The sequence below is a fragment of the Sinohyriopsis cumingii genome, chromosome 5 (genome assembly GCF_028554795.1).
Source record: "Sinohyriopsis cumingii isolate HCF-2022 chromosome 5, ASM2855479v2, whole genome shotgun sequence".
Lineage (NCBI taxonomy): Eukaryota > Metazoa > Mollusca > Bivalvia > Unionida > Unionidae > Sinohyriopsis > Sinohyriopsis cumingii.
This window is the reverse complement of record NC_142965.1, coordinates 61,965,560-61,989,837: the sequence shown is the minus strand read 5'-3', so window position 1 is coordinate 61,989,837 and position 24,278 is coordinate 61,965,560. Positions and strand designations below refer to the sequence as shown.

Here is a 24,278-nt window from a genome sequence, read left to right as displayed (position 1 = left end):
ATAGAATGGTCTAGGCATACACATCACTAATCAACTCTCTCTAGTCCAACCAATGTGTGGATATGAGAAAGCTTGCCAGTAGCGTTATGTGTGTTGATTTCTTCCAATAAATATGTTGGCTGCCATGTAAAGTCTATGATGTCCTGAAAAATGGTGTTAAGCTCCATACAAGCAAGCTAAACAATCAATGATATAATGGAACAGTAGACACCATTTTAGCTAAATATGCCAAGAATTGATTTAGAGACTTGGTTAGTGATGATGACTTAAAATTGGCAAGGGATTAAAAAGATAAAAGAAATGACCTTTCATGGCACTGTAATATAACAAATGAGGAAAAACAAAAGTTTATTGCATTTGAACCTTTTGTTTTTTCACAGTTTCAATTTAAGTCATAAGGCCCCTTATTTTGCCTTACCAAACATATAGCAAGTTATTACCTCAAGCCCTAGCACTAATAATGCCTCACAAGTAAGCAGTCTTTTATGGAGTCTTAGGTCTGAGTATATGTCTAGCAATACTTATGTCCAGTTTGTTTATAAAATTCTTTCTCACATGGTACAGTTTTCAGAGAGACACGATAAATTCAACAAGTGTGGTAATGAAGGGACAGGCATTCTTTATTTATGCACACATCCCAAAGGGACATTGCTATGTTTGAATCAACACTGAACTGAAGAATGGAGCATCAGCTGCATCAATTAAAATATTGTGGCCCACACAAAATACTGCAAGGACTATAATCAATTTATGAGTGCAATGGGCATGAATTACTGTAGCAGACTGGAGGAAGTAATCCGAATTTATTAGTATCTTGAAGCTAAATATAGTAAAGTTTTCATCTATAATCTGTGGAATCGTTTTTGCACACAGTTTGCAGGATTTGTCTTTGGGTCATCGTTTTTCTTTTTCTTCATCTTTCTAGCTTATGGTATCTTGATAAGTCTTATGGTGCCGTGCAACTGCACTTGATGATTACCACAGCCAGTGACATTGTATCAAATCTTCTGGGATCATTGATTCAATGCAGATTCCACATAACCTATCACCATCCTCATGTTTGCGATCTGACTTACTAAGTTATTTTGCCTAAATAATAATAAAAACAATCTGGTCTGATGTATTGATAGCGTTCTGAATGACCATAATATATTCTCTGTATCTACCCTAGAAAATCCTGAGTGGATCGCTGTTTGGTTTTAATAAACCAAAGTAATCCAATGAAAGGCATTTTACAGACACAAGTGTCTGTTTCCTGTATGCAGTGATTAAATGATAGTATTATGTCTTTATTTTTTTAAAACTGATGATACATATGATCACCTTCAATGTGCAGTATTAGTTATGTTAATTAACGAGTGGGCAATATTTGAATTTCAAAGATAAAAGTGTATGCCATGATCACTTTAGAAGGATGATTTGTCAAGTGAGGTTATCTTTTCTGTTTGAATAAATATTGTTAACTAAACTATTTTCGCAAGTTATGACATAAGAATGATTCAAAGAAAGAAAATTCATTAAATTGAACATATAAAATGTAATACTGCAACAGAGTCTAGATGAACTATTTCTTCAGAGACACAATCCAGACTCTGTGGCAGCAAAATTGTCAAATAGGATACAACTAACAGACAATCACATTTTCAGTCACAATCGTTTGACAATTATCAATGGCTTGAATTCATTGACTATGAAGGCAAAGTGATTTGCAGTTACTGCAAGAAAAGTTCCCAAACTGTCACAGATTTTAAATTCTACCAGTGGACTTGTAAGTGTAACTGACAAATTCAGGATTTAATCAAGCAAGTCTCATGATAGTATTATACCTAATAAAGCAAAATGTAGCACAGTATATTCATGACACTTAGGCCAGCATGTACAAAATATTCCTCAAGTTACAGTTGCTAGCACTCCACTAAGAAATGTCATTTTATAATAAATAAAAATGTAATGGAAAAAAAAATCGATAAAGTGATTGCACTCTTTAACATAGCCTACTACCTAACTCAATAATGAAAATGATTTGGTTCATTATATCTTTGTGTTTTATGGAATAAATGCATACATCTGATTGAATTTTAGGCAAGAGACTGAACTTTTGGGTTAAGTTAAAATGTATGTGGAACAAATGCATTTTCTAAAACTACTTGTATCAGTGTGCATTGTGACTTTTCTTTAAGATAACTCTAAATGGTACTGGGTATATATCATTTTCTTCAACTGCACACTGTTGTCTTCCATTTGATTTGATGACTTACAGCTATACTGTTTACACAATAGGCCTCAGCATCAGGAAAAATTCTGTATACTTCAGTTACAGCTGAAATAAGTTTTGCATTAGCACCTGAATCAGACAAAAAAGGTTGTGTTCTGGTGTGTGAATAGAAATGGCTAAAAGTAATATAGACAAAAGCCATAAGAGTACACAAGTTACATATGAAAACCACCAATTCGCTTGCATGTGTGGCATACAAGTTCAAAGATTTGCTTCATGTTTATTTGTGTACACACGTTGTTCAACTCATAAGATATTTTAAGAGCTATTTCTCTATTGTATGCATAATTCATTTACAAATATGATTAGTGGGCCACACCGAAGGCCATACTATTAGTTCACTTGGCAATATGGTAACGTCAGCTGAAAAGCATAATCATCCATTAAAAGAGCATTATGATATGAACATTAGGTATTTAGGACATATAGATTTTTCTTTTCCAAATGGAGTCCAAGTAATTATTGCCCAATCCAGGTATAATTTTGTACACAAGTAAAGAACAAAATAAGATAAATCTTCATTTATTTGCAATTGACAATACACTTCTTAATGAATATACACTTTTGCATTTATTTTGTATCACTTGAATAAACAATATTTCTTTCAGTTCATTTTAAACTTTTATTTTATATCACTTGAGTAAACAATATCTTTTTCGTTTCATTTAACACTTAGAAACAGGTTCTTCCAGTTACAGTAATCAACTCTGGAAACAATAAACAAACTGGAACTTTTGACCTAATTATATTACATTTACTAGGGTTAAAACAATAAATTCCTTGACATAATAAATTAACAGTTCCAGTTAATCAAACACAAAATCATCTTTTATACAGGGTGTGAACTGTTAATATTTACAGGATAAAGCTTATAGTTTCCAAATCTATTGAAGCTTACATGTTGCAGTTGCTGGCACATATCTATTTCCAGCATGGTTTGCATACATTCCACCTTTAATAATTTTGTTACTTCCCCACCCCACCCCATTCAGTAACAAGTATCAAAAATCAGGCTCATTCTAAGGCAAAGTTTGTAACTTGTGTACCACAGTCATCAGAGAGACAAAGATGCAAAACTTTATGATGCCTGTCAAAGGAAGAAAACAGTTTGTTGTTTACCCAAGTTTTGAACCAGTTAACTTGAATTCTCAGAGCATCAATTGCTACAGCCCCACTAATTACAGTTGTTAGGGAATAATGAGAACTCACCTTCAGTTATCTGTGTATATATATAATTTTAATAACCAAGAATACCGCATGTCTGGGAACATTATAGCATTCAATGGTAACGTCAGAACTGAGATGAGAGAATTAAACAAGCATAGTACATGACATAATATATCCATAAACTATTGACTGGGAAAAATACTACAGAACACCATTTCTGCTGGCAGAAAGATGTTGAACCTATATGTCATAAATATCAGGTTGGACATCTAGGACCAGTAATATTCATAATGGGCAGTACCACCCCACCCCACCCAAGTGAGAAAGGGCCTGATTTGTAATCTCAGCCACCCAACCTATCACAGCCTTTATAGTACTTGAAACAAATATTGAGTAATAGTAAAACAAACTCTGAAAGTTATTAAAACCAATTTGTTGTATTTCCATAACTCTGCATAGTTAACTGTGCAAGCATACTTATACATATCAGTGTATGACAGTTAAATTGAGCTATAGCATCGATTAACAGAATCTACGAATTCATCAACAAACAGTGAACAATCATCTTCACAATAAATGTCAAACATTAGCATCCATAAGCTGTCAAGACAAGTTGTTACACTGGATATATAATCATCCATTTATTTCAAACAAACTGTGAAAAACGAACCTCACGTCCGCTATATGTACGCTGGCCATTGCAAAGGATGCTTTAATAGATTAATGTTTATCGTCGTGTCTTGACAACCATTTTGCGCGCGCACACCGGAAAGTCATGCTATATATTTGTTACCTGTGAACGTATTCGTGGGCAGTACGCTATATATTGTTCCCATGACCGTATTCGCGGGCAGAATGCTATATGTTTGTTCTTCGTGAACGTATTTTTGGGCAGTTACTTTGTCATCTTCAACCTAAAGGTCAAAACTGCCCATGAAATTTATATATCTGCCCACGAACCGAAAACATGAATAGGACTATAACATAAGTATATATACTTATTTTCAACATATACATAATTACTATGTAAGAAATACAACCTATGTATATATATTTTGATTTGAAATGTAAACTATATCATGTCCTTCCCGTAAACCCACTTTCGGGATGACTGCCCACAACGCACCTAAAACGTGTATATATATATATATATATATATATATATATATATATATATATATATAATATTTCTGATTTAAATGTTTGTCTTAAATATAATATGGAGGAATTTGAGAGATTATCTGCAATCAAGCCTTGGAAAGCTTCTAGATTCGATCTTGACAGACTAACCCCTGACTCGCGGAGGCGAGCTCTGACTGATCTGATTGATATTATCAGAGATGCCAGAAAAGAATTTCGTGATGATGGAGTATCTCACGTGTGGTATACATTCAAAATTGTACGTAACGTTGACGAAGTCAACGTCGACTCTGTCAAGGACGCTACAATAAGCAATACACGAGCGAAAACAATTATCGATTACCTCTTTGATGATCAAAGTGATCAAAAATATTTTTTCAGAGTAAAATTTATTGTGCAAGCAGATTCCGGTACATGGATTATCCGTGACAAACGTGACCCTGTCCTTGCTAATGGAAAAACCGCTCTGTTAAGTAAAGATTCCAAACCAGGAGCGCTGACTGGGATTGATAAACCATATTACGCTCTATCGTATCCTGTGACCGCGGTCATTTACGGAATTTAACCGATAAAATAACCCAACATTAATGATCTTGCCCCAATGAGATTTTCATCACTGAATTGTGTAGCTGAACGAGTAACAGAACAGTTTACAAATGCGATGCGCGGAAACGGTCTAACGGCGTTACGACGTGAAAAAATAAACAAATGTGCTAAACGGGTCAAGGATACCAGAGCCTCAATAAATGATGTTGCCGAGTTAGAAAAAAAAAACACTAAGATTCCCCATAACCGTAATAACGATAACAGGGGAAGTATTATACGAATCGAATTATAATCGGAACGGAGCTCTAATAAATATCATTGATCATAACGCTCACGCTTGGACCAGTGCAGTCACAATATTCCCACGAGATCGAACTGTAAGATTTTACCAGGCCTCGGAAAATTCCGAAGGGGGGAACTCTGAGAGAAACATGTTTGATTTTATTAAACAGATAGGTGAAAACGAGCCTGTGTCAGTGTGGTTATTTTCAAGTTCAGATAATGAAAAATATGATCAATTTGTACTCGTTAACAGTGAAATATACCGTAAAGAATCTCTTCATGAAACAATGAGAAAACTTGCTCCGAGATATTCAAAAGATACTGACCGATTACTAACTAATTGTTTCACTGTTCCATCAGTTGCAGCTCACGCTGCCAGAGAAAAAAATTCCTGGAAGCCGACCCGAAATGAGTTTCTTGAAGATGTACAATTAAGTCGTTGTGTGTACGGACACGGCGGATTGTGGAATACCAAGTATTATTACAAGGAAATGATATCAGTTGATATGGTTGCGTGTTATCAAGGAAGCTTTCTCTGGATGGGAGAATGCTCTGGATACTTTAAAAGATTTGGACACCCCACGAACTCGATGACGCGAGTGGCCATTAATGGACCATTACCCAATTTTGACCTGACAGGATTCGCTCGTGTAGTGTCATTTGAAATGGCTAAGGGTCTTCGTTTTATTTGTTATGTTTGGTTTGGTCGGGATTTTAGTGTAAAGCGCTGGGCGCTAATAGTGTTGTTACGATATATGCTTCACTGTAAAATACTGATATCGTTGACGGTCAGTGAGGCAATTATATCATATCGGGCACAGATTGAAGTTTGATTACCGACACCTGAACTGGTTGATTGCGAAAGTGATGATTACGATAAATTAATCGCCAACCTCGAAGAGAAGAGAAACGCGAAGGATCTTGGTAGAAAAATAATTGGCAAATTTACTCAGAGTGGTGCATATGATCATAAACGACATTATGCACGACTAATTATGGACGATGCTGAATACGATATGATAATCGCTGATGCAATCGCGAGAGATATATTTGTAAGTGGAGAAAACGCTTATTTATCTGACGGAACTCGGCTGGGTACAATTGTAAGTTATACTGATGGCGAGTCACCTCAGTATACTCATTTAAGATTTTCAATGCAGGCTTATGTTCCATCAATTTTCTATCGATGATAAATAGATTCCATGACACTGCAGTTAGAGTTGCACCGATTCGTTTTACATCAACAAGAAATACCTGAATTCGGTAACTCGTTTTACAGCTGATGATGCATCATGGGGTTCGTGGAGAATAAAAGAAGAAATGGTATACGATTATACCGAATCCGCAGATGTTGAGATCAAAGATAGTTATTATAAATCAGAATTATCGGAAACGTCGAGTGCGCCATCTGTGTACGATCCAGTATCCAGACACAAGACTGTTTATCTCAATGGCCGGGAGGGTCTGGGAAGACGACTCGAGCGATTGAATTATTTCGGAATTCAGATATGATCGTGTTAACACCTACGCACAGACTCGCGCGAGAGATGAAACAACGAGGGGTTAACTCATGCAATTATCACAGCTTTTTCAGATACAAGGGCGACACATGGAACCCTGATCGAATGGGAGAGAAATATATTCCAAAGATTATAATTTGGGACGAAATATGTACTGTACCGTTAGAAACATTAAAAACACTTCTCGATTGGTTATTAACAAAAAATACAGCTGTGATAATGTGTGGCGATCATGGCCAGCCACCACCTTTTGTTGGCCCATCTCCACATTTGTGGTTAAAAGATTTTGTTGACCACAAGGAAGTAGTGGCTGATGATTATAGAGCGCTTGATGCAGAATTAAACGAGTTTAAGAAATTAATCAGACTACAACCGAATAAAATTCAATGTGAAATAATGCGTAAAATGATTTCAGAGACTTCAATGAGCGACTTTCTGCAAACGTGGAGACCAAACGACTTGATAGTGGCAAGTAGAAAGATAGAGACACACTTCAACAGCGGTTGTTTCAGTTACACAAAGAGAAGCTTCCAACGTTGCCAGTGCCGTTGTGTTATCGACCAGCTGATACGCGACGGCAAAATATTGACGCTGATATACCAGGACAGACCGAAAAACAAAATCTCGTATTAAATGATGTTGTTGCAGTTGATATCAATGTTGTTGAAGATGCACTGCGCGCTGATAAATCCCCGTGGACGCTAGGATACGCAATGACGATTCATTCATCTCAAGGACTGACTATCTCTGATACAGTTGTTTGGATCGTTGGTGATCGTATCGAGTGGTCAAACTTAGTTTACTTGGCTGTGTCCAGAGTCAGAAGAATATCTCAACTGCGGAGAATTGTCTTGGATGAGTCAATGGCTGATGAAATTAAAATGAAAACAGCAGTGATATAATAAGAAAAATATTAGCTGGTTACAAACAGAGTGACAAACAAAAGAATCGCGATTTTGATCTAGACACTGAATTTATCATGACACTGAAGCAACAACAGAATAATCACTGTGCGAGCTGTAATTGTATAATGTTGTGGCAGTATTTGAGTAAACACCCAAGACAATTCACCGTAGATAGAAAGGATAATCGTCTTGGTCATACACGACAAAATGTGATGCTGACATGTCTTGAGTGCAACCGGCGTAGGGGTGCTAGTTAAGTCATCTGGGCGGTAATTGTGTCTTCGGGAATTACTTGCAGTTGTTCACGCGTAAACCCACGTTGAGGATCAGTTGAATCCAGTATGTAGATTGCTGGTCTACTAGTACATCTAGTTATACCCTTTTCAAGTTCACCTGATTCATATAAATATCTCACAGTGACATCACCCAGTATTGGCTGTGCTGAAAAATCACGTCGTTGTGGCATATGATTTTTGGTAATTGCGTTAATAGGTTTCATGTTGGTTGTTCCAGTTATTTCATTACTTAACGCAGCTATCACGCTTTTTAATCTTGCAACCCATTCACGAGATCTCTTGGCCTGAATGAATTCCTTCGTGTATTGATATCCAAATAACCGCTCAGCAAGAGTTCGATTAAATCGCTCAACAATTTCCTGATCACGGTGAATTTCAGTATGTCCTCGTCTGATGGTGACATTATGTTGCTTCATCAGCCATGATACTACACCCTGAAATTCTTTGCCAGGATCAACTTGTAACAACTGTGGCCATCGTAAAGGTCCTCGTTGATAAATTCGTTCGAAAGCATCGGCTACTTCGGTTGCTGTTTTAGTCGTTAACGGTTCTGCATCTTTGTATCTACTTGCAGCATCAACTACAGTTAGCGCGTATTTGTATGTAATTTGACGTCTTTGGATTTTAACGGTATCATGTGGTAGAAATAAAATATCAGCCTGCTGAGCTTCATTAGGAACACTAACATTGAAATGTGCAAAGTGAATTTGCTTAGGTGGTGGTTGGTAAATTTGCCATATTGCCTGTCGGGATAACCACTTTTTAGCAGTAACGCGTGTAACTTTTGCTGCTGCAGCGAGTTTACTAATTGCTGAGCTACCCTTCCAGTATCCTCGTTGGGAATAATAAATCGATTCCATTTATAATAAATTAAAAGCACCTAGCGCTAATTTACCTTTCATTGAGGATTTTATTAACCAACTAGCTAACCTCTCCTTGAAAGATTTATCAGTGATGGAATTTAACGCGTGAATTAATTTCACATCTGCGAGATGCCTATCTTGCAGATTTTTACTTTTATAAACTACATGATGAGCATGACACTCCTTATCAATAGCGTTTATCGGATACTCACCTGGTTTTGGTTGATCTTGGTCATCAAGTCTGATATCAAGTCTGGTTCCAGGCCCGCAGTAATTATATCCTGGAAGATGTTTTTCTCCTGGGTATTTAGCCCACGGAGTCCCTGGCAACTTTGTTAATTTTGCTGCAATATCACCCCGTGTTGCTTTTTTTTTTTACTTGACTTTGGCTATGACTTTGGTTTTGGTTTTGGCTTTGGTTTTGGCTTTTGGTTTGGTTTTTTACCTGACTGCGTGGAGATAAATTTAAATTTCTTTGTACCGCATCGTTCGCACTTACCCGTAACCGCAGATCTGTTATTTTTCGTTGTAATGGTTGTTAGATCACTTGTTGGCTTGCGCGCCCTGCATTTCACACAATATAAATCCATATTTATTTTATATTATTCTAATGGAAATCACTGACTTTTCTGCTACTAGGAAACGAGAACCAGTTAAGCATCATACTGCGCTACCAAATGATGTTCATATGATTATCGTAGGACCATCTGGGAGTGTTAAGACACAGTTGTTACTTAACTTGATAATGAAGTGGATGAAGTGGGATAAGTTGTATTTGGTAGCACCATCAGTTGATGATCAGCGATGCTACGAAGTGTTAAAAGATTTTAATGAAAGCGCAAAATTGTTAAATGAAAACGGTGATGATGTTGTTGAATTTATCACTGATATCAATGATGCGCCGAATGTTGATGATTTAGACAAATCTATTAACAATTTGGTCGTATATGATGACGTAATGTTGGACAAACAATCAATCCCTGCTCGGATATTTTCTAGAGGCAGACACAGAAAACACAGATGTGGTTTATGTAACCCAGCGGTATACACAAATTCCTAAAGTGATCAGGGATAACTGTAATGTTATTGCTGTGTTTAACGGAGTCGATACAAATACGCTGAGAAATATTCATCAGACTTGGTGCAGCGGTGACATGGAAATAAATAAGTTTAGAAACTTTTTTCAAGAGCGCAAGCTACTCCACACGGATTTGAAACAATAAATTTACATGATCCTAGAACACGGTATCGAGTTGGTCTTGATAAAAAAAATTTAATTGAGCAGCACGGAAGGGTGGGGACAACGAGTTGGTTCTTTTTTTGTAATCGAAGCGCCATTAATGGGTTTTTCAACCAGAAACCACATTTGGACTAACTCAGGAGGACCTTCCAAAGAGGTTTATCTCTATGAGAGTTCCTCTTGAAACGTTGTCGACGTTATTTCCGGTTGAAACCCCTTCTTGTGGAAGGGTTTATTTCGACATTGGAACCTTCTAAAATTTGTAGGGTTCACCCTCCCTGCTGCTAGTGATACAGAGTGTATACATGAGCTATGTGAGTTATACTATAACTGAATGTGATATGGCATCAGACGAACTCATTCCTCACTTGAATGCACTTTCCATCATGCTGGAAATATCCAATATTTTCTCACAAGCCTTTCAAATTGCATTCATTTTTACTCGCTTTGATACTATCACACAGCCCTATATAAATCCTGTTATATTCCCTTTTGTAATTGCATACATAGCGCCTGGTTGGTCAAAAGTCGGTCCGATTGCAGTGGCATCTATGCAAAGAGACACAATTTGTTCAAAAAACTTGCAGTGCCATGTACTAATTCATTTTTATCATATTATGGTTTTTAAAACCAGATTCATTTTGATTACATATTGGCAATATAATTTTGACAGTACAGATACAATTTACGTACACTTTGAAGAAATTTAGCAGAATTTCTCTACAGAAATTCGAAAAAAAGGTTGTGATAACGCTAAAAACAATGTATTTTTCAGGTAGTTTGAATATTACCTGTGTGACATAATATAAATGTTTGACAGTGTGAAAACTTACAAACTGAATTAACTCATTTAAACATTTACCCCTGTGACACAGTTTCAAACTCTGAAAGAAAAATTGAAACTGAGTCAATTTGCCTAAACATTGACCACTCTGACACAATAGTAAACTTTCTTAAAAACTTAAGAAACTGACTCAGCTCATCTGAACAACAATCCCGTGACACAGATTCAAATTTGGTGAAAAGTCTGAATATTGCCCAGGTGATAATATATCAAGTTTTATGAAAACTTGGGAACCAAGTCAACTCATCTGAACATTGTAAACAATAATTTACCAATAATAAAACATTCAAATTGAAATCTGAAATTATGTATCAATTGCAGAGTAAAATTTCCTGGTACCCTAAACAAGTACGAGTTACTGTGTTAATTTTACCCCCACATTCAACTAAACACAATTCTGAATTTAGACCTTAGAGAAGTGTTATTATTTAACTTGTTTTAATATAAAAAACATAAACTCTCCAAATTGGTCCAAATTCCTGAATTTTCTATCCTATACTGGAAGAATTTGATGCAATATTGTACACATGTATGTACTAAAACAAGACATGGATGCACTCTATGAATGCCAGTCTGGGTTTCACACCCATGCGACAGAGAAATCTACTTGTTTTGCTAACCTTACTTTTCTTGTCTCAGTCTAGTCATCTCAGACAGAGTCGTCTCAGTCAAGGTGTCGTCCACGCGCTCAGTACTACTTTAAAAAAAAGAAACCCTTGTTTTGTGCTGTGCCTGACGTAGTTGTACTAAAATCAAACAACAACAACAACAGCAACAAATATATAACAAAAACATAGTAACTTAAGTTAAACTATCTTTGAGAACACACCATACAAAAACAATTCGAGAGAGACAAAGACAAACGCATCTGATGTCGATCTTTTTGGTATTATGCTTGTTCGTTCCACACAACATGTTCAATTTTATCCTATATGCAGGCCTAGCTCAATACATTTTTAAATCAGCGTCATTAAATGTAGCTAAAGCTACCTAACTAGTTTTAACTACTTCGTGTGAAACAAATTATATACTGTTAGCTACATTTAATGAAGCTGACCTGCAAATAACTGTGCTACAGATAGGATAAAATTCTCAATGCTGTGTGAAATGAACAATGTAACAGAAAACACTTATCCATGCATATATATATATATATATATATATATATATATATATATATAGACCTATACACTTCATAGCCTTCCTACTCTCTTAACAACTACGGAGAACTTAGTAACAGCCAGAAAAGTGTTATATAAAACATGCTTTTTTCTAATTTTGTTAAGTATTTCCATTGTGCCTCAGTTGAATAAAAAAAATACCTACAATATGTAATGAAAAATATACACTTACCAGCCAGAAGGAAACATTTATCCGTCAGCACATTAATCCATAAGCAAATTTCACTGTAGCACTTGCCATATTTCCAGGACAGAAAAATAAATGTTCAAAGAATCCGTGAACTTGAAAGTTTAGCACATGGTTATCCGCTAGAGTCCGTTTTTGGAGGGTCTATTATACACTGGGGTAATTCTACAATCAATATTAAGGACTACACAAATATGCCACACAGTTTCACCTCCTCCAAAGAAAAGAATAGTTATACATGATAGTGACACAGATCTCTAATTACCCATGAATAATCTAAAGAAAGATGTTACTCTTCGTTACAGCTTGTACTAAGTATAACTACAGTAGAGCTGAGTAGCCAATATAGTTTTATTATTTACAATATAACTTTTCAAAATTGGAACTGATGAAAATAAAACAGTTTCTTGTAATAAATATTAATTATTTATTGTCAATTTCATATAACACCATATATTAATACCTAATTATTATGCGAAGTTTTATGTTGTTATTTTTCTTTGCTCACGCATATAAACTGTATACTTCGGACGCAACGGTAACACCACAACCCTCGTTAACATTGGACGTGAACACTAGTGCAGCATTCTTTTTACGTTAAAGGAAAATATTGGGTGAGAAAAATAATCTACGTTGGGGTTTGGACGTAGATAAGGAAATCCTAGTCGTGGGTTTATATTATATGTCTCCCCACTCGGGCAAGCCTCGTGGGAGACAAATAATATAAACCCTTGACTGGGATTTCCTTGTCTCGGCCGAAACCCCAACATAGATTCTATATATCGTTTATTTTGCTGTTGCAATTATTAAATGAATATATTAATTAAACCATCTTGAAAATAACATTTCCACAACTGACACCCATCTCACTGTGTCAAGAGTCATTCTACCTAATCAACTCACGTTCTTCCTCTTTGCCCTCAAACACTGCCTTTAGTTTTTACCAAATTTTAATATCTGCGATTGGTGACCGGAAAGCATGTTGTATAAAACTTATTTTATTCTTTTGTAAATATTATTACTCTATGTTCAGTTGATAATGTAAATTACACGCACTTTGGATGAAAAACAAATACATTTATTAAAAATTTTGAATTTAAATGCTATATAGTGTACGTTGTCCAGTTGTATAACAAGCTTAGCAAAGCAGTTCTCACTATGTTATAGATCACATCTTGCCCAGGACAAGAATAGCTCTCAGGAAACTGGAATTTCAAATAAATTACGATTGACTAACAGCTAGAGGGAGATGGGTGGCGTTTGGTGATTTGTCAACTAATATGAAGAAGAAAACAAAAACATTCAAACACCCTGACCTTTATGCTCTAGCTCATCATCATAAATCTTGTCGGTGAAGCTTATTTCAGGAGATGGATTCTGCCATCTACTTCTCTGTTCATCTGCCTCAAGATTCCAGTTAACATCTATATTTTCAATCATGTTTGCTGTCAGATAAAAAAAAGAACATCAACTAGTGTGAAAGCTTGGTAATTCTTGTTTTTAATTTACTTAAGAAGATGATACAAGACATAATTTTCCTTCTCTGAAGCTGATTAAAATTAGATTCCGCTGTGGAACTTCAAGACATGCCAGCAACCGCTTAGGGGTCATGTTGTAGTGGATTATCTTATTGCCATAATTGCTATTCCCAACAGCCTATCAGATGAAGTCTTATATCTTCGCGTTTGGGGGACTGAGTAGTGTTGCTGAAGAGCATCTACGTGTGCCGAACGATTTTCTTTAACTTAAGAAATATGAATGCTGCATTTCCATTGTCTGATTCAAGGGTCATCAGAACATGATCCTATGTCAGATATTTACGTAGGACGGTGGATATATAATTTTGATCAGACTCACAGATCTCTGCACTGTTACGACTCTGTGGTCACAAGCAAAAAACCAACAAGTAAAGTTATATGAAAGTCCAAATAAATGAAAAGTTCCGTTTACATTTCAAAACTGGAAATATAATTTTTCGGCAAAAATTGTGATATTGCCAAGATAGCGTTGTAATAGTCAGCTGCCGTCCATTCAGTGATAATGTACAAACCATTAGAGATAAGCTTGACACCACAATTTCAATTGACTCGTCGTTACCATACAGTTGGGATACAGAATTTGAGCGGCAACCATTAGCAGCGTTTGAACCTGTCTCCATGGATTTCGTACGTACAATCCTGATGAAGAGTGCACCAAAGTCATGTGAACTTGGCCCAATTCCAACATCACTGCTGCTTGAGTACTTAGATCCAGTATTGCCTTCACTAACTGATGTCATTAATACCTCTCTCTCATCCGGGGAATTCCCATCATTTTTCAAAACTGCCATTGTAAAGCCTCTTCTGAAGAAAACAACACTAGACCATAACGATTTAAAGAACTACCGCCCAGTTTCTAATCTCCCATTCATATAAAAAAATATTAGAAAAGGTTGTTTTATCCCAGCTTGTATCTCAACTGAATTCAAAGTCTTTTTAGCAATGCAAAATCTGCATATCGCCCTTGCCACAGTACTGAAACTGCTCTTCTAAAAGTAGTTAATGACATTCTCTCTGCTTTGGATAGCGGAAAGATTACAGACCTCACCCTCCTTGATTTTGTCTGCATCATTGGAAACAATAGACCATGATATATTACTTCACCGTCTCCAGCATGTATTTGGCATTCATGATACAGTCTTACTGTGGTTCAAGTCCTACTTGGTCAACATGACACAAATTGTGTCCGTAAATGGAAGACACTCTAGCCCAGTTGATCTAAGTTCTCGTGTTCATCAGGGGTCTTTTCCTGGACCTGTTCTCCTCATTCCGTACACCAAGCCGCTCTCACATGTCATCGATCATCACCCAGTGTCTCACTTATTGTACACTGATGACACCCAAATATACATATCTAGCCACCACACTGAAGTTGATGCCACCATCTAAGGTGTAGAGAGGTGCATTTCTGATGTGAAATCATGGATGACATATAACAAGCTGCGGATGAATGATGATAAAACTGAGGCCATTCTGATTGCAACACAAACACGTTCTCATTCACATCCTTTACATCAAACAATAAATATCAGCAACACCAACATTAAATTCACACAATCAGTACGAAACCTAGGTGTTACTCTGGACAGTACTCTCACATTGCACCAATATGTCATGAACATATGTTAGGCTGCATATCTTCAGCTGAGACGCATCAGCTCAATTCGCAAATATCTTTCAGTTGGTGCCACTAAAACACTTGTGTGTTCATTAGTACTTTCAAGACTGGACTAATGTAACTCGCCACTGTCTGGTTCATCTCAATATCTGCTCCAAAAAACTTCAAAACGTTCAAAACACAGATGCTCTGATACTACTTAGAGTACCATGATCAGAGCACACCTTCCCGCTGCTCTGTACCCTACAATGGCTATCCATTCGATCCAGAATCAAACACAAAATTTGTTCTCTGTGCTACGTTTCACTGTCGGACTCAAATCAAACATACCTACCCGACCTCACCCATGTGTACACACCAGCATGATACTTACAATCCTCTTCTGACAATCGTATACTCATTATTCCCACTATGAAAACAAAATCATATGGACAGCGTTCTTTTGCATACCAGGGCCCAGCAACTTGGAATGAATTGCCCACTGAACTTAGACACAAAGACACAGTAATCACGTTCAAGGGTGCTCTCAAAACCCACTTATTTGGACTGCAAGAACAAACTTAAAGACCTAATAATGTTTCCTACCTTAAATATTTTCAGCATGATTTTTATGTTTTCTAATTTGATGGTGTTTATTTTTGTAATCATATAATTATATATGTTTATCTTATAATGTTGTAAAGCGTTTAGGGCTTCTAAAGATTAGGCGCCATACAAAGTCCTATTCATTATTATTATTATTATATGACGATCCGTTCAGGAGGCCAAGCAACCACAAGATATTCAAGATTTGAGCAACCTTTTTATTTAGGATCAGGTAGTTGAGGGTTAGTAGTGAGGACAAACTTGGGCTATCGGTTGGATGGAGATCTAATAAAAGATGATGGAAAACAAAAACTCCTATGAGCTCATCTGGTAATGACCTGTAGAGCTTTAAATGCCAAAAGCGAACAGCCACATTTGTTATAATCATTTAGGACTTTACTACAGAAAGTGCGAACACAATATTGAATAAATTGTTATGGACACACTTAAAATAATATAGTCCGTAAAACAAATTAATATAATTTAACAATGGTCAAGGAAGCAATTCAAAAATCCCCTGCTAGGATTAGATCGTATAAACAAAAACCAATATAAATCATCTTGAATTACTCACCTATATTGCTTGAACTGATGCTAACAATTTAAGGTTTTCTCCTTCAAAAGCCATCAAATATTGGAAGTTGTTCAAATCACAAGTATTAATCAAAACTGCCGAGACTTAGTGACATCAAAATTGATACATTTTTAAAATATATATGATCACAAGGCTATATTGAATAAAGACTGTTTTCTGCCCCAGTTTGTTTACATTTCTTGCCTCTAATTGTGTTTATGCAAGATATGAATAAATTTCTCAATATTTCAATATGTTTATCGAGTTCTATTTTATGCAGACAAGCTACCCTCGAACAGGGGATGGTGTTGGAAATCGCAGAATAAATGCTGCGTTTGACAATTTCATAATCAAAATTGTATGTGAGCAAGGAGATTTCAGCAGTCTGTATTTTCGATGACCAAAATATGTTTTCATAGGTGGTATTGATACATACAAACGACAATCAATGCGTTTTGCGGTACAGGAAGCGTTAGAAATTTCCTGCCGTCTCACTGTTGGTACCTCCGTCTTTACTATGCATATAAAAATAGTACTCCAGTTTCCATAGCATGTCCTCTGCTGCAGTGTATTTAATGACACACATACACACACACACATCCGAAAATAACACTTGCTATCTTTCTTCATGTTTAAGCAATATTCACCTCTAAAAGAAGGGGCTTCCGTCGAGTTAGAGGATTGTTGTCAAATGTACTACAAAGTATTTTTTGTGTTTGTCTCATGGGAAATGTATACATTGTGTTTACCTCTTGGGATATATATATATATATATATATATATATATATATATATATATATATATATATATATATATCATGTTTGTCTCATGGGAAATGTGAATGCGCTAATTTGTTTTCTCCAAAACTATGAAAACAAAATTCAAACTTTAGTGAATTCATTACAATGTTCACTTAATAAAAGCAACTGTTGGACAGAAATATAAGTCAGATTCCAACTAGACAGTGTGAGCCAAATTATCCGATGAACCTAAACCAGGTTCGAATTTCGGAAGGCATTTTGTTCTTTTTTGCTGTAGTGACCTTTTCTAACGTGACAAATACTATATAATAGTAATAAAAATGATTTTTCTTTTTATGTTTTAAAGGTAATTGTATTATATATTTATTGGCTATATTGAATCCGTATTCCTCACCCAAACCTGTGCGTCATTGGGAAATACATTCATCTAACGTATTCCCGTCATGACACATCCATTAATGTGTAAAGGTGCCACTCTATCGCAACACCAATCCTTTACCTGGCATGTCGCCCCTGTATCTAAATAGGGAATATATATCTTCTACAAAAGATAAATTAAACTGGCAGTATATGCCGTAATATTTACCTGCTGGTGTATGGATGAAATACATGTAACTCCGTTTTAATAAAATACGTATCTTTGATAAATATTGATATTTCATCTTTCCAATAGTCAGGGACAGGATATGACACTTGTTACAGTGCAAAATCATAAGTGCATTTCATGCCCATCTAATTACTGAAGTGCATTTTTAAGTCCACTGAAAGACTATCTTTATCTGCATCTCTAGGTAGTAATAAAACTAAAGGTAATATGTACTTTTTAACACCTTTTTTGCCAAGATTTAAAATTCAAAGGTGTAATTATGCTGTTGAAAATAAAAATAGATTTTGTCCTGCACAAATCCTAAAATTTCGTTTGCATAATTAAGAATGTTTTCATAGATGGGTGTAGGGTTGGCGATCGGTAATGTTATACACTCTGCATTTGAATGGATATTTAGACCTGCTTTTTATGATCAGATCTGAAGTGCGCCTTCTTCCTAGACGCCAATACTACTTGCACCTGAACGATTACACGTGGATATTTTATGTGCGGTATTTAGTTAGCAAGTGCAAAATTTATAAGTTTTGACATGCATTGGGATACTAATATTTGTTTTATTTTATTCTATCGATCAGACATTGAATCCTTGCAATGTTCCTAATTAACTTAAATCATAATAACTTTTTTTTAATATAAGATATGCACTGCATCGAAGTAAAGAAAACTAGTACCATTGTTTCCTTAATTTGTTAAACATGAAACTGGATAATAGGCTCAAAACATCAAAAATCAGATATTATACGTGGATGAAATCGTCGTACATGGAATTTAGCATGCTAAAAAAGGGGTCGAAATTTAGAAGATCCTGCAAGTTTTACTATTCTTACATCATTCTAGTCAAAGTTATAATACGTGTAAGGTTTATGATTTTGAGCTTGACTTTAAATTTTGCTTAAAACGTTTAAAGCATACGTTGCCAGGAATTTAGGTATACAATATATGAAATAATTTTTTATCAAGGCACTTTACAAGTGTAATATCCAACATTTCTAGTTCAAAAGATTACAGAAATGACTTACCGTTTGATCTGTGGCATCATAGTATTCCGATACAAATCACTGGACCACGTTTGATACGATCTTAGTATCACTCCAAATTGACAGTTTTAAGTAAACGTTAAACCAATCAATGCATTTCAACGCTAAATCTGAAACTAAGTCACGACTTAGCTATATATCGTATAATACTTTCTCTTCTAGTTCTATAGGTTAACGTATGAAATGCTCGACTGGCACACTAAATAAACACTTATTATCCCACGCATTTAAATCAAATATATAGACACTATTTAAGGTAAAGTTGGTGTTTCTTTCTTTTCGTATCTTCTTGTTAAAGCACCTTTATCAAGGTAAGAAGGATTTTCGGTGCATACGAGATAACATTGCTTCGTGAACAAGAAAAGCGAGTTAAGAAATTGATAAATATACACTTTCATGGTTCCTGCTTTAAAACTAGACAGGTATAGATAACGTTGTGTACAAGAAAGACAAAACAAATGGACATGACTCAACCAATCTTACAACTGTTCAAAAGCTTAGGTTTTAGGTTTTGTGTTCCGTGTTTGTGCGCGCCTACGTGCGCGTAGCCACGAAGTTAAGGAAAACTCTTGCAAAAGAACATCTTTCGTTTCCAGGAAGAAGCGGACGAACATCAATATTTTCGGTGAATAAGAAATCTCTAAAGTATCCAGGCCTCGTAATCAATCATATCAATCATCAATAATACGCAAAGTTCCAAGAGCACACGTTTTTATGTTAGCAGCGACTGCTTTTTTTTACAACGAAACTTAACACAATTGCAAGTGATTTGTAAGTTAAATTTGTTTTTTATACGTTAGTCAGATTTATTGTTGGTCATAATTTTTTTACAAATTAAAACCCTGTTTCATGCAACTTTATATCAACACAATAATAAAAATAAACAATGTCATTTTTAAAAGTTACTGAATAGTTTATGGGAAATACATTGAAAAGATGTAAAATGTGTTTATTTCTTTTATATTTTCTTAGCACACTGTTTCCATGGCAAGCAGCACGTGAACACAAACTTATGTCAGAAATTAAATCTAACCACCTCATACTTATATCCATCATACTAAGAAATTTGAAGAAGAGGTAGAAAAGGCCCTTATTCAATGTAGTCATTTTGGTCCAAAATAATTTCGTTTGAGAGTGTGGATGATGTCCAGTGTATGTGTGTTCTTGTCATGCAGCACGAGACGAACCAACATCCATATCTAGATTAGCCATGTGCTCCCTCGTGGCGACTATCGAAATTGGTCACAGGTATCAAACTAATTTCCTCAAAATAAAAGCTTTGAGGGAAATCGCTGAATTCACAAAGTGTCGAGATTGAAATTCAAAATGTAGGGAATTAATTATATTTTGTGTAAAGTAGAGGTGAAAAGTTGAATCTTTTACATATTCAGTGTAGCTATATCTGTCTTTTTAACTTTTGTTTGTATTTGCGGATTATAATAGTCACTTGCCAACATAATGTTACATGGCAAATTCTATCCAACAATGTTGATTCTAGGTTTAGATAGAGGAATAAATAGGTTCTTTACAAATTTAAAACTCAGCCTTGAAAATGAGTCTGTTCACACGTTTAGAGTACGTTTCTGATTGGATGATTGTGTATTGCTATATACATCAAGTGGGTTGTCTATATAAATCACGTGTGGATGAATTGCGATGTAGATTCGTCGGGATGTACATAAGGATACAAGTGAATAATTATTCTGATCCCCATTCCTGTTATTGTTATTATTTCCTTTCCAGTCTGCTTCTGTATTTAATGTTGTAATTAGATTTAATTTGAGATAAATATTTAAATTTTTTATTGGAATTACAAAGTGCTTATGTAACTGTTTGGACTATGGCACTATTTCTGTATCATTTTGAACTCATTCAAATTCACAAAGCCATTGTGATACACCAAGACTGTTGGCACATTAGAACATTCAAGGCTATATGTACACCAGAATATTCAAGACCTGGAATTCATTCAGGAGTAGCTTTTTGGACTTGTGAATGAGCTCTTTTGATTATTTTGGGTTACTTCAGAGTACTGTAATTTCCCCTTAAATTTTCATTTTTTAACTTAGAGGAGTCAGTAAGGCCTATTACAAGATCTTGAATAATTTGTTCTGGCCAAAACTAAATACAGTAGATCTTCTCGCACATGTAAAATGGTAGGTAAAACTAAGGCTCATATGGAACCTATTCATGTATTTAACAAGCCATTTAGCACAATGATTGAAAACTGTCGGTCTCTTACCTTATGACAAAAGCAGAGAATCTATACATCCTTACCATAATGTGCGCGTCCACGAGATTTCCAGAGACTATTCCCTCAATAAATATTAAAACAAAAATCATGGTAAAAGCTTTCATAAAGTTTAGGTTACAATTTGTAATCTTCCCAAATCAGTCCAGATTGATCTACGGTCAAATTGTATTTCTGGAATTTTCCCACTAGATATGCTTCAACTAGGCATCCAACGGTTTAAATCCTCTGCAATTCATCCTGAAATGTATGGAGTTTTGGAAAGGTTTCATCAAACCTTAAGGAATATGATTTGGTCATATTGCTTTGATAAAACTGGGAAAAGGTGCTCATTTGCTTTTGTTTGCTGTGAGAGAATCAATGAAAGAATCATTAGGTTTTAGTTCCTTTGAACTAGGTTTTGTACAAACTGATCGTATACCATTGCAGGTAATAGAGGAGAAACTTCTTTTAGCCGAAGATTCGGAAAATAATTATATTGATCATGTCTCTAGTTTCAAATATAATCTGTCAAAGGACTGTGAAATACTAAGAAATAATCTTCGCTCAACTCAATCAAGAATGAAATTAAGGTGATCAAGTTCTGGCTCTCTTACCCATACCTCAAAAACCTCTTCAGAATAAGTAGTATGGTAGTTATACAATTGAAAGATAGTAAGTCACTAAAATTACATCATTAACCGTCCTAAGAGTAGGAAACAGGAACAGCATTACCATATAATTATGTCAAAGAAGTATTTTGAGTCAGATTAGCGCTATTTATCATTCAGTTAAGTTAGCTATACCTGTCCCACTCAATGAGGATTTAAAAGATGTCATGCGATCTGACTCTACTGACATTGATGCCAACAATCTTCGAATTGCAGAAATATTTAATAATCTGGATCAGAAACGTTCACGTTTATAGCTACAATAAAGACAAAACAAAACAATTTTATGTGAAAATGAGCAAGTATTAACTGATGTTCAAACAAGAACAAATAAAATAAACCATAACGCAGGCGTTGTCAATTAAAGGCCTTCGTTACAGCATCATTACATAATGAATCCTCTCAAGCAGGAATGTTTGGAAAAAGAAGAAATTCAATATTTCCTGGAGAAACTAGATAAAACGTTCCCTTTTATGATGGAGTCTAAGGTCCTTTGATCATGGAGTTTAAAATCCTTTATCATGGAGACTAAAGCCCTTTTGTCGTGGACTCAGGCCCTTTTATAATTGTGGCTGATGCCCTTTTCTCATGGAATCTAACGTTCTTTATCATGGAGTCTAAAGCCTTATTTTCATGGAGTCTAAGGCCCTTTTATCATCGTGTCCGATGCCCTTTTCTCATGGAATCTAACGTTCTTTATCATGGAGTCTAAAGCCTTATTTTCATGGAGTCTAAGGCCCTTTTATCATCGTGTCCGATGCCCTTTTCTCATGGAATCTAACGTTCTTTATCATGGAGTCTAAAGCCTTATTTTCATGGAGTCTAAGGCCCTTTTATAATGGAGGCACCTTCTGCAGACTATAGACAGGTGTACGGTGTGACGAACACAGATTCATTGCCAATGCCAAGAATTGACAAATGCATTAATAAAATTCGAAATATAAAACATGTCAATAGGTTCGGCATGTTTAAAGGATTCTGAAAAATTCCGCTCACGTAAAGAGCAAATGAAATGTCAGCATTTGCAACTACAGATGTACTTTATCGACATAAACTGATGCCATTTGGTATGAAAATATTCTCCTCAACATTCTAGCGTTTAATGAACATGGTAATATTTGGCATATATAACGGTGATGCGGATATCCACGATATCATCATATACAGCGGTACATTGAAAGATCTTCTGGAGATCTTTAGGAAATTCTGTGGTCGACTCATTAATGCAAATATAACAGTTATTTTGGTAAAAGTGATTTTTACCATGCTTGTGTTACTATTTCAAATTAAACCTGTAGAAATGAAGGGCAATGCTACCTCTGAATTCACAGTGCCTATCAGTAACAAGCAATGAAGCCATGTTTGGGTATAGCTGGATGTTATCGGAAAATTGCTAAAATATTTGCGTAATTGTTGAATCTCTGTCCAGTTTGTCGAGTAAGAAAACCAAGTTTCATTGACCTGACAACTTTTGAGATGCTTTAGTAAAATAAAATTAAAGGCCATAATTAAGAGTGTACCAATTCTTTCACATCCAGATTGCAGTCAATCATTATAAATGTTGATTCAAGTGATTGTGGGGTTGGATGGAGTATTAAATCAAGAAGACAAAATGGTTTGGATCATCCAACATGCTGTTTCTCTAAAACATCAGAACAAGCACCAGATAAATTATTCCACAATCACGAAGGACTGTTTTTCTTTAATACTGACCTTGCAACACTTTGAAGTGTGTATTAGTTCGGCTCCCTCTTAGATTACTGTATTCTGTGATAGTTATCCAATATTGTTTTAAAAAATGAATGAAAAATAAAAACAGAGATTACTGTTTGATGTTGCAGTAATACCTCATTGTCAGTAGGCACATGAAGAGAAAAGTTAATCTGATTTCATATGCACTTTCACGTATAAAGAAATACTTTAATGCTTTTTTGTGTCATTGCGTTCATATTTGTGGATTATAATGATCACCTATGTCTATTTTTTCCCCAAATAATGTAGAGTCTAATTCTAGATATAGCTCTAAATAGGTTGTTTACTAATTTTAAACCCAGCCATAACAAAGAACCCGTTTACAAGTGTCTGGTAATTTCTAATTGGATGGTAGAGTTTTGCGACACAATTCATATAGGTTGTAGATCGATATCATTCATGTGGAGATGAATTCAGACAGTCGCAGCAGAGGCGTGGCAATGTATATAAGAAGGGAA

At 35.4% G+C, this 24,278-nt stretch overlaps 1 protein-coding gene across 1 annotated transcript in view; it reads right to left on the bottom strand.

The window, feature by feature from the left end:
* Nucleotides 1–19,288, bottom strand: part of LOC149799294 (uncharacterized) — a 152,122-nt gene extending 132,834 nt beyond the window's left edge. Inside the window, exons 1-2 of the mRNA XM_089958599.1 lie at nt 19,150–19,288; nt 13,763–13,891 (exon numbers count right to left, since the gene is read on the bottom strand). Coding sequence (XP_089814725.1) covers nt 13,763–13,886 — 124 coding nt within the window. The 5' untranslated portion in view covers nt 13,887–13,891; nt 19,150–19,288. The remainder of the gene's footprint in view (nt 1–13,762; nt 13,892–19,149) is intronic.
* Nucleotides 19,289–24,278: the final 4,990 nt, after the last annotated feature.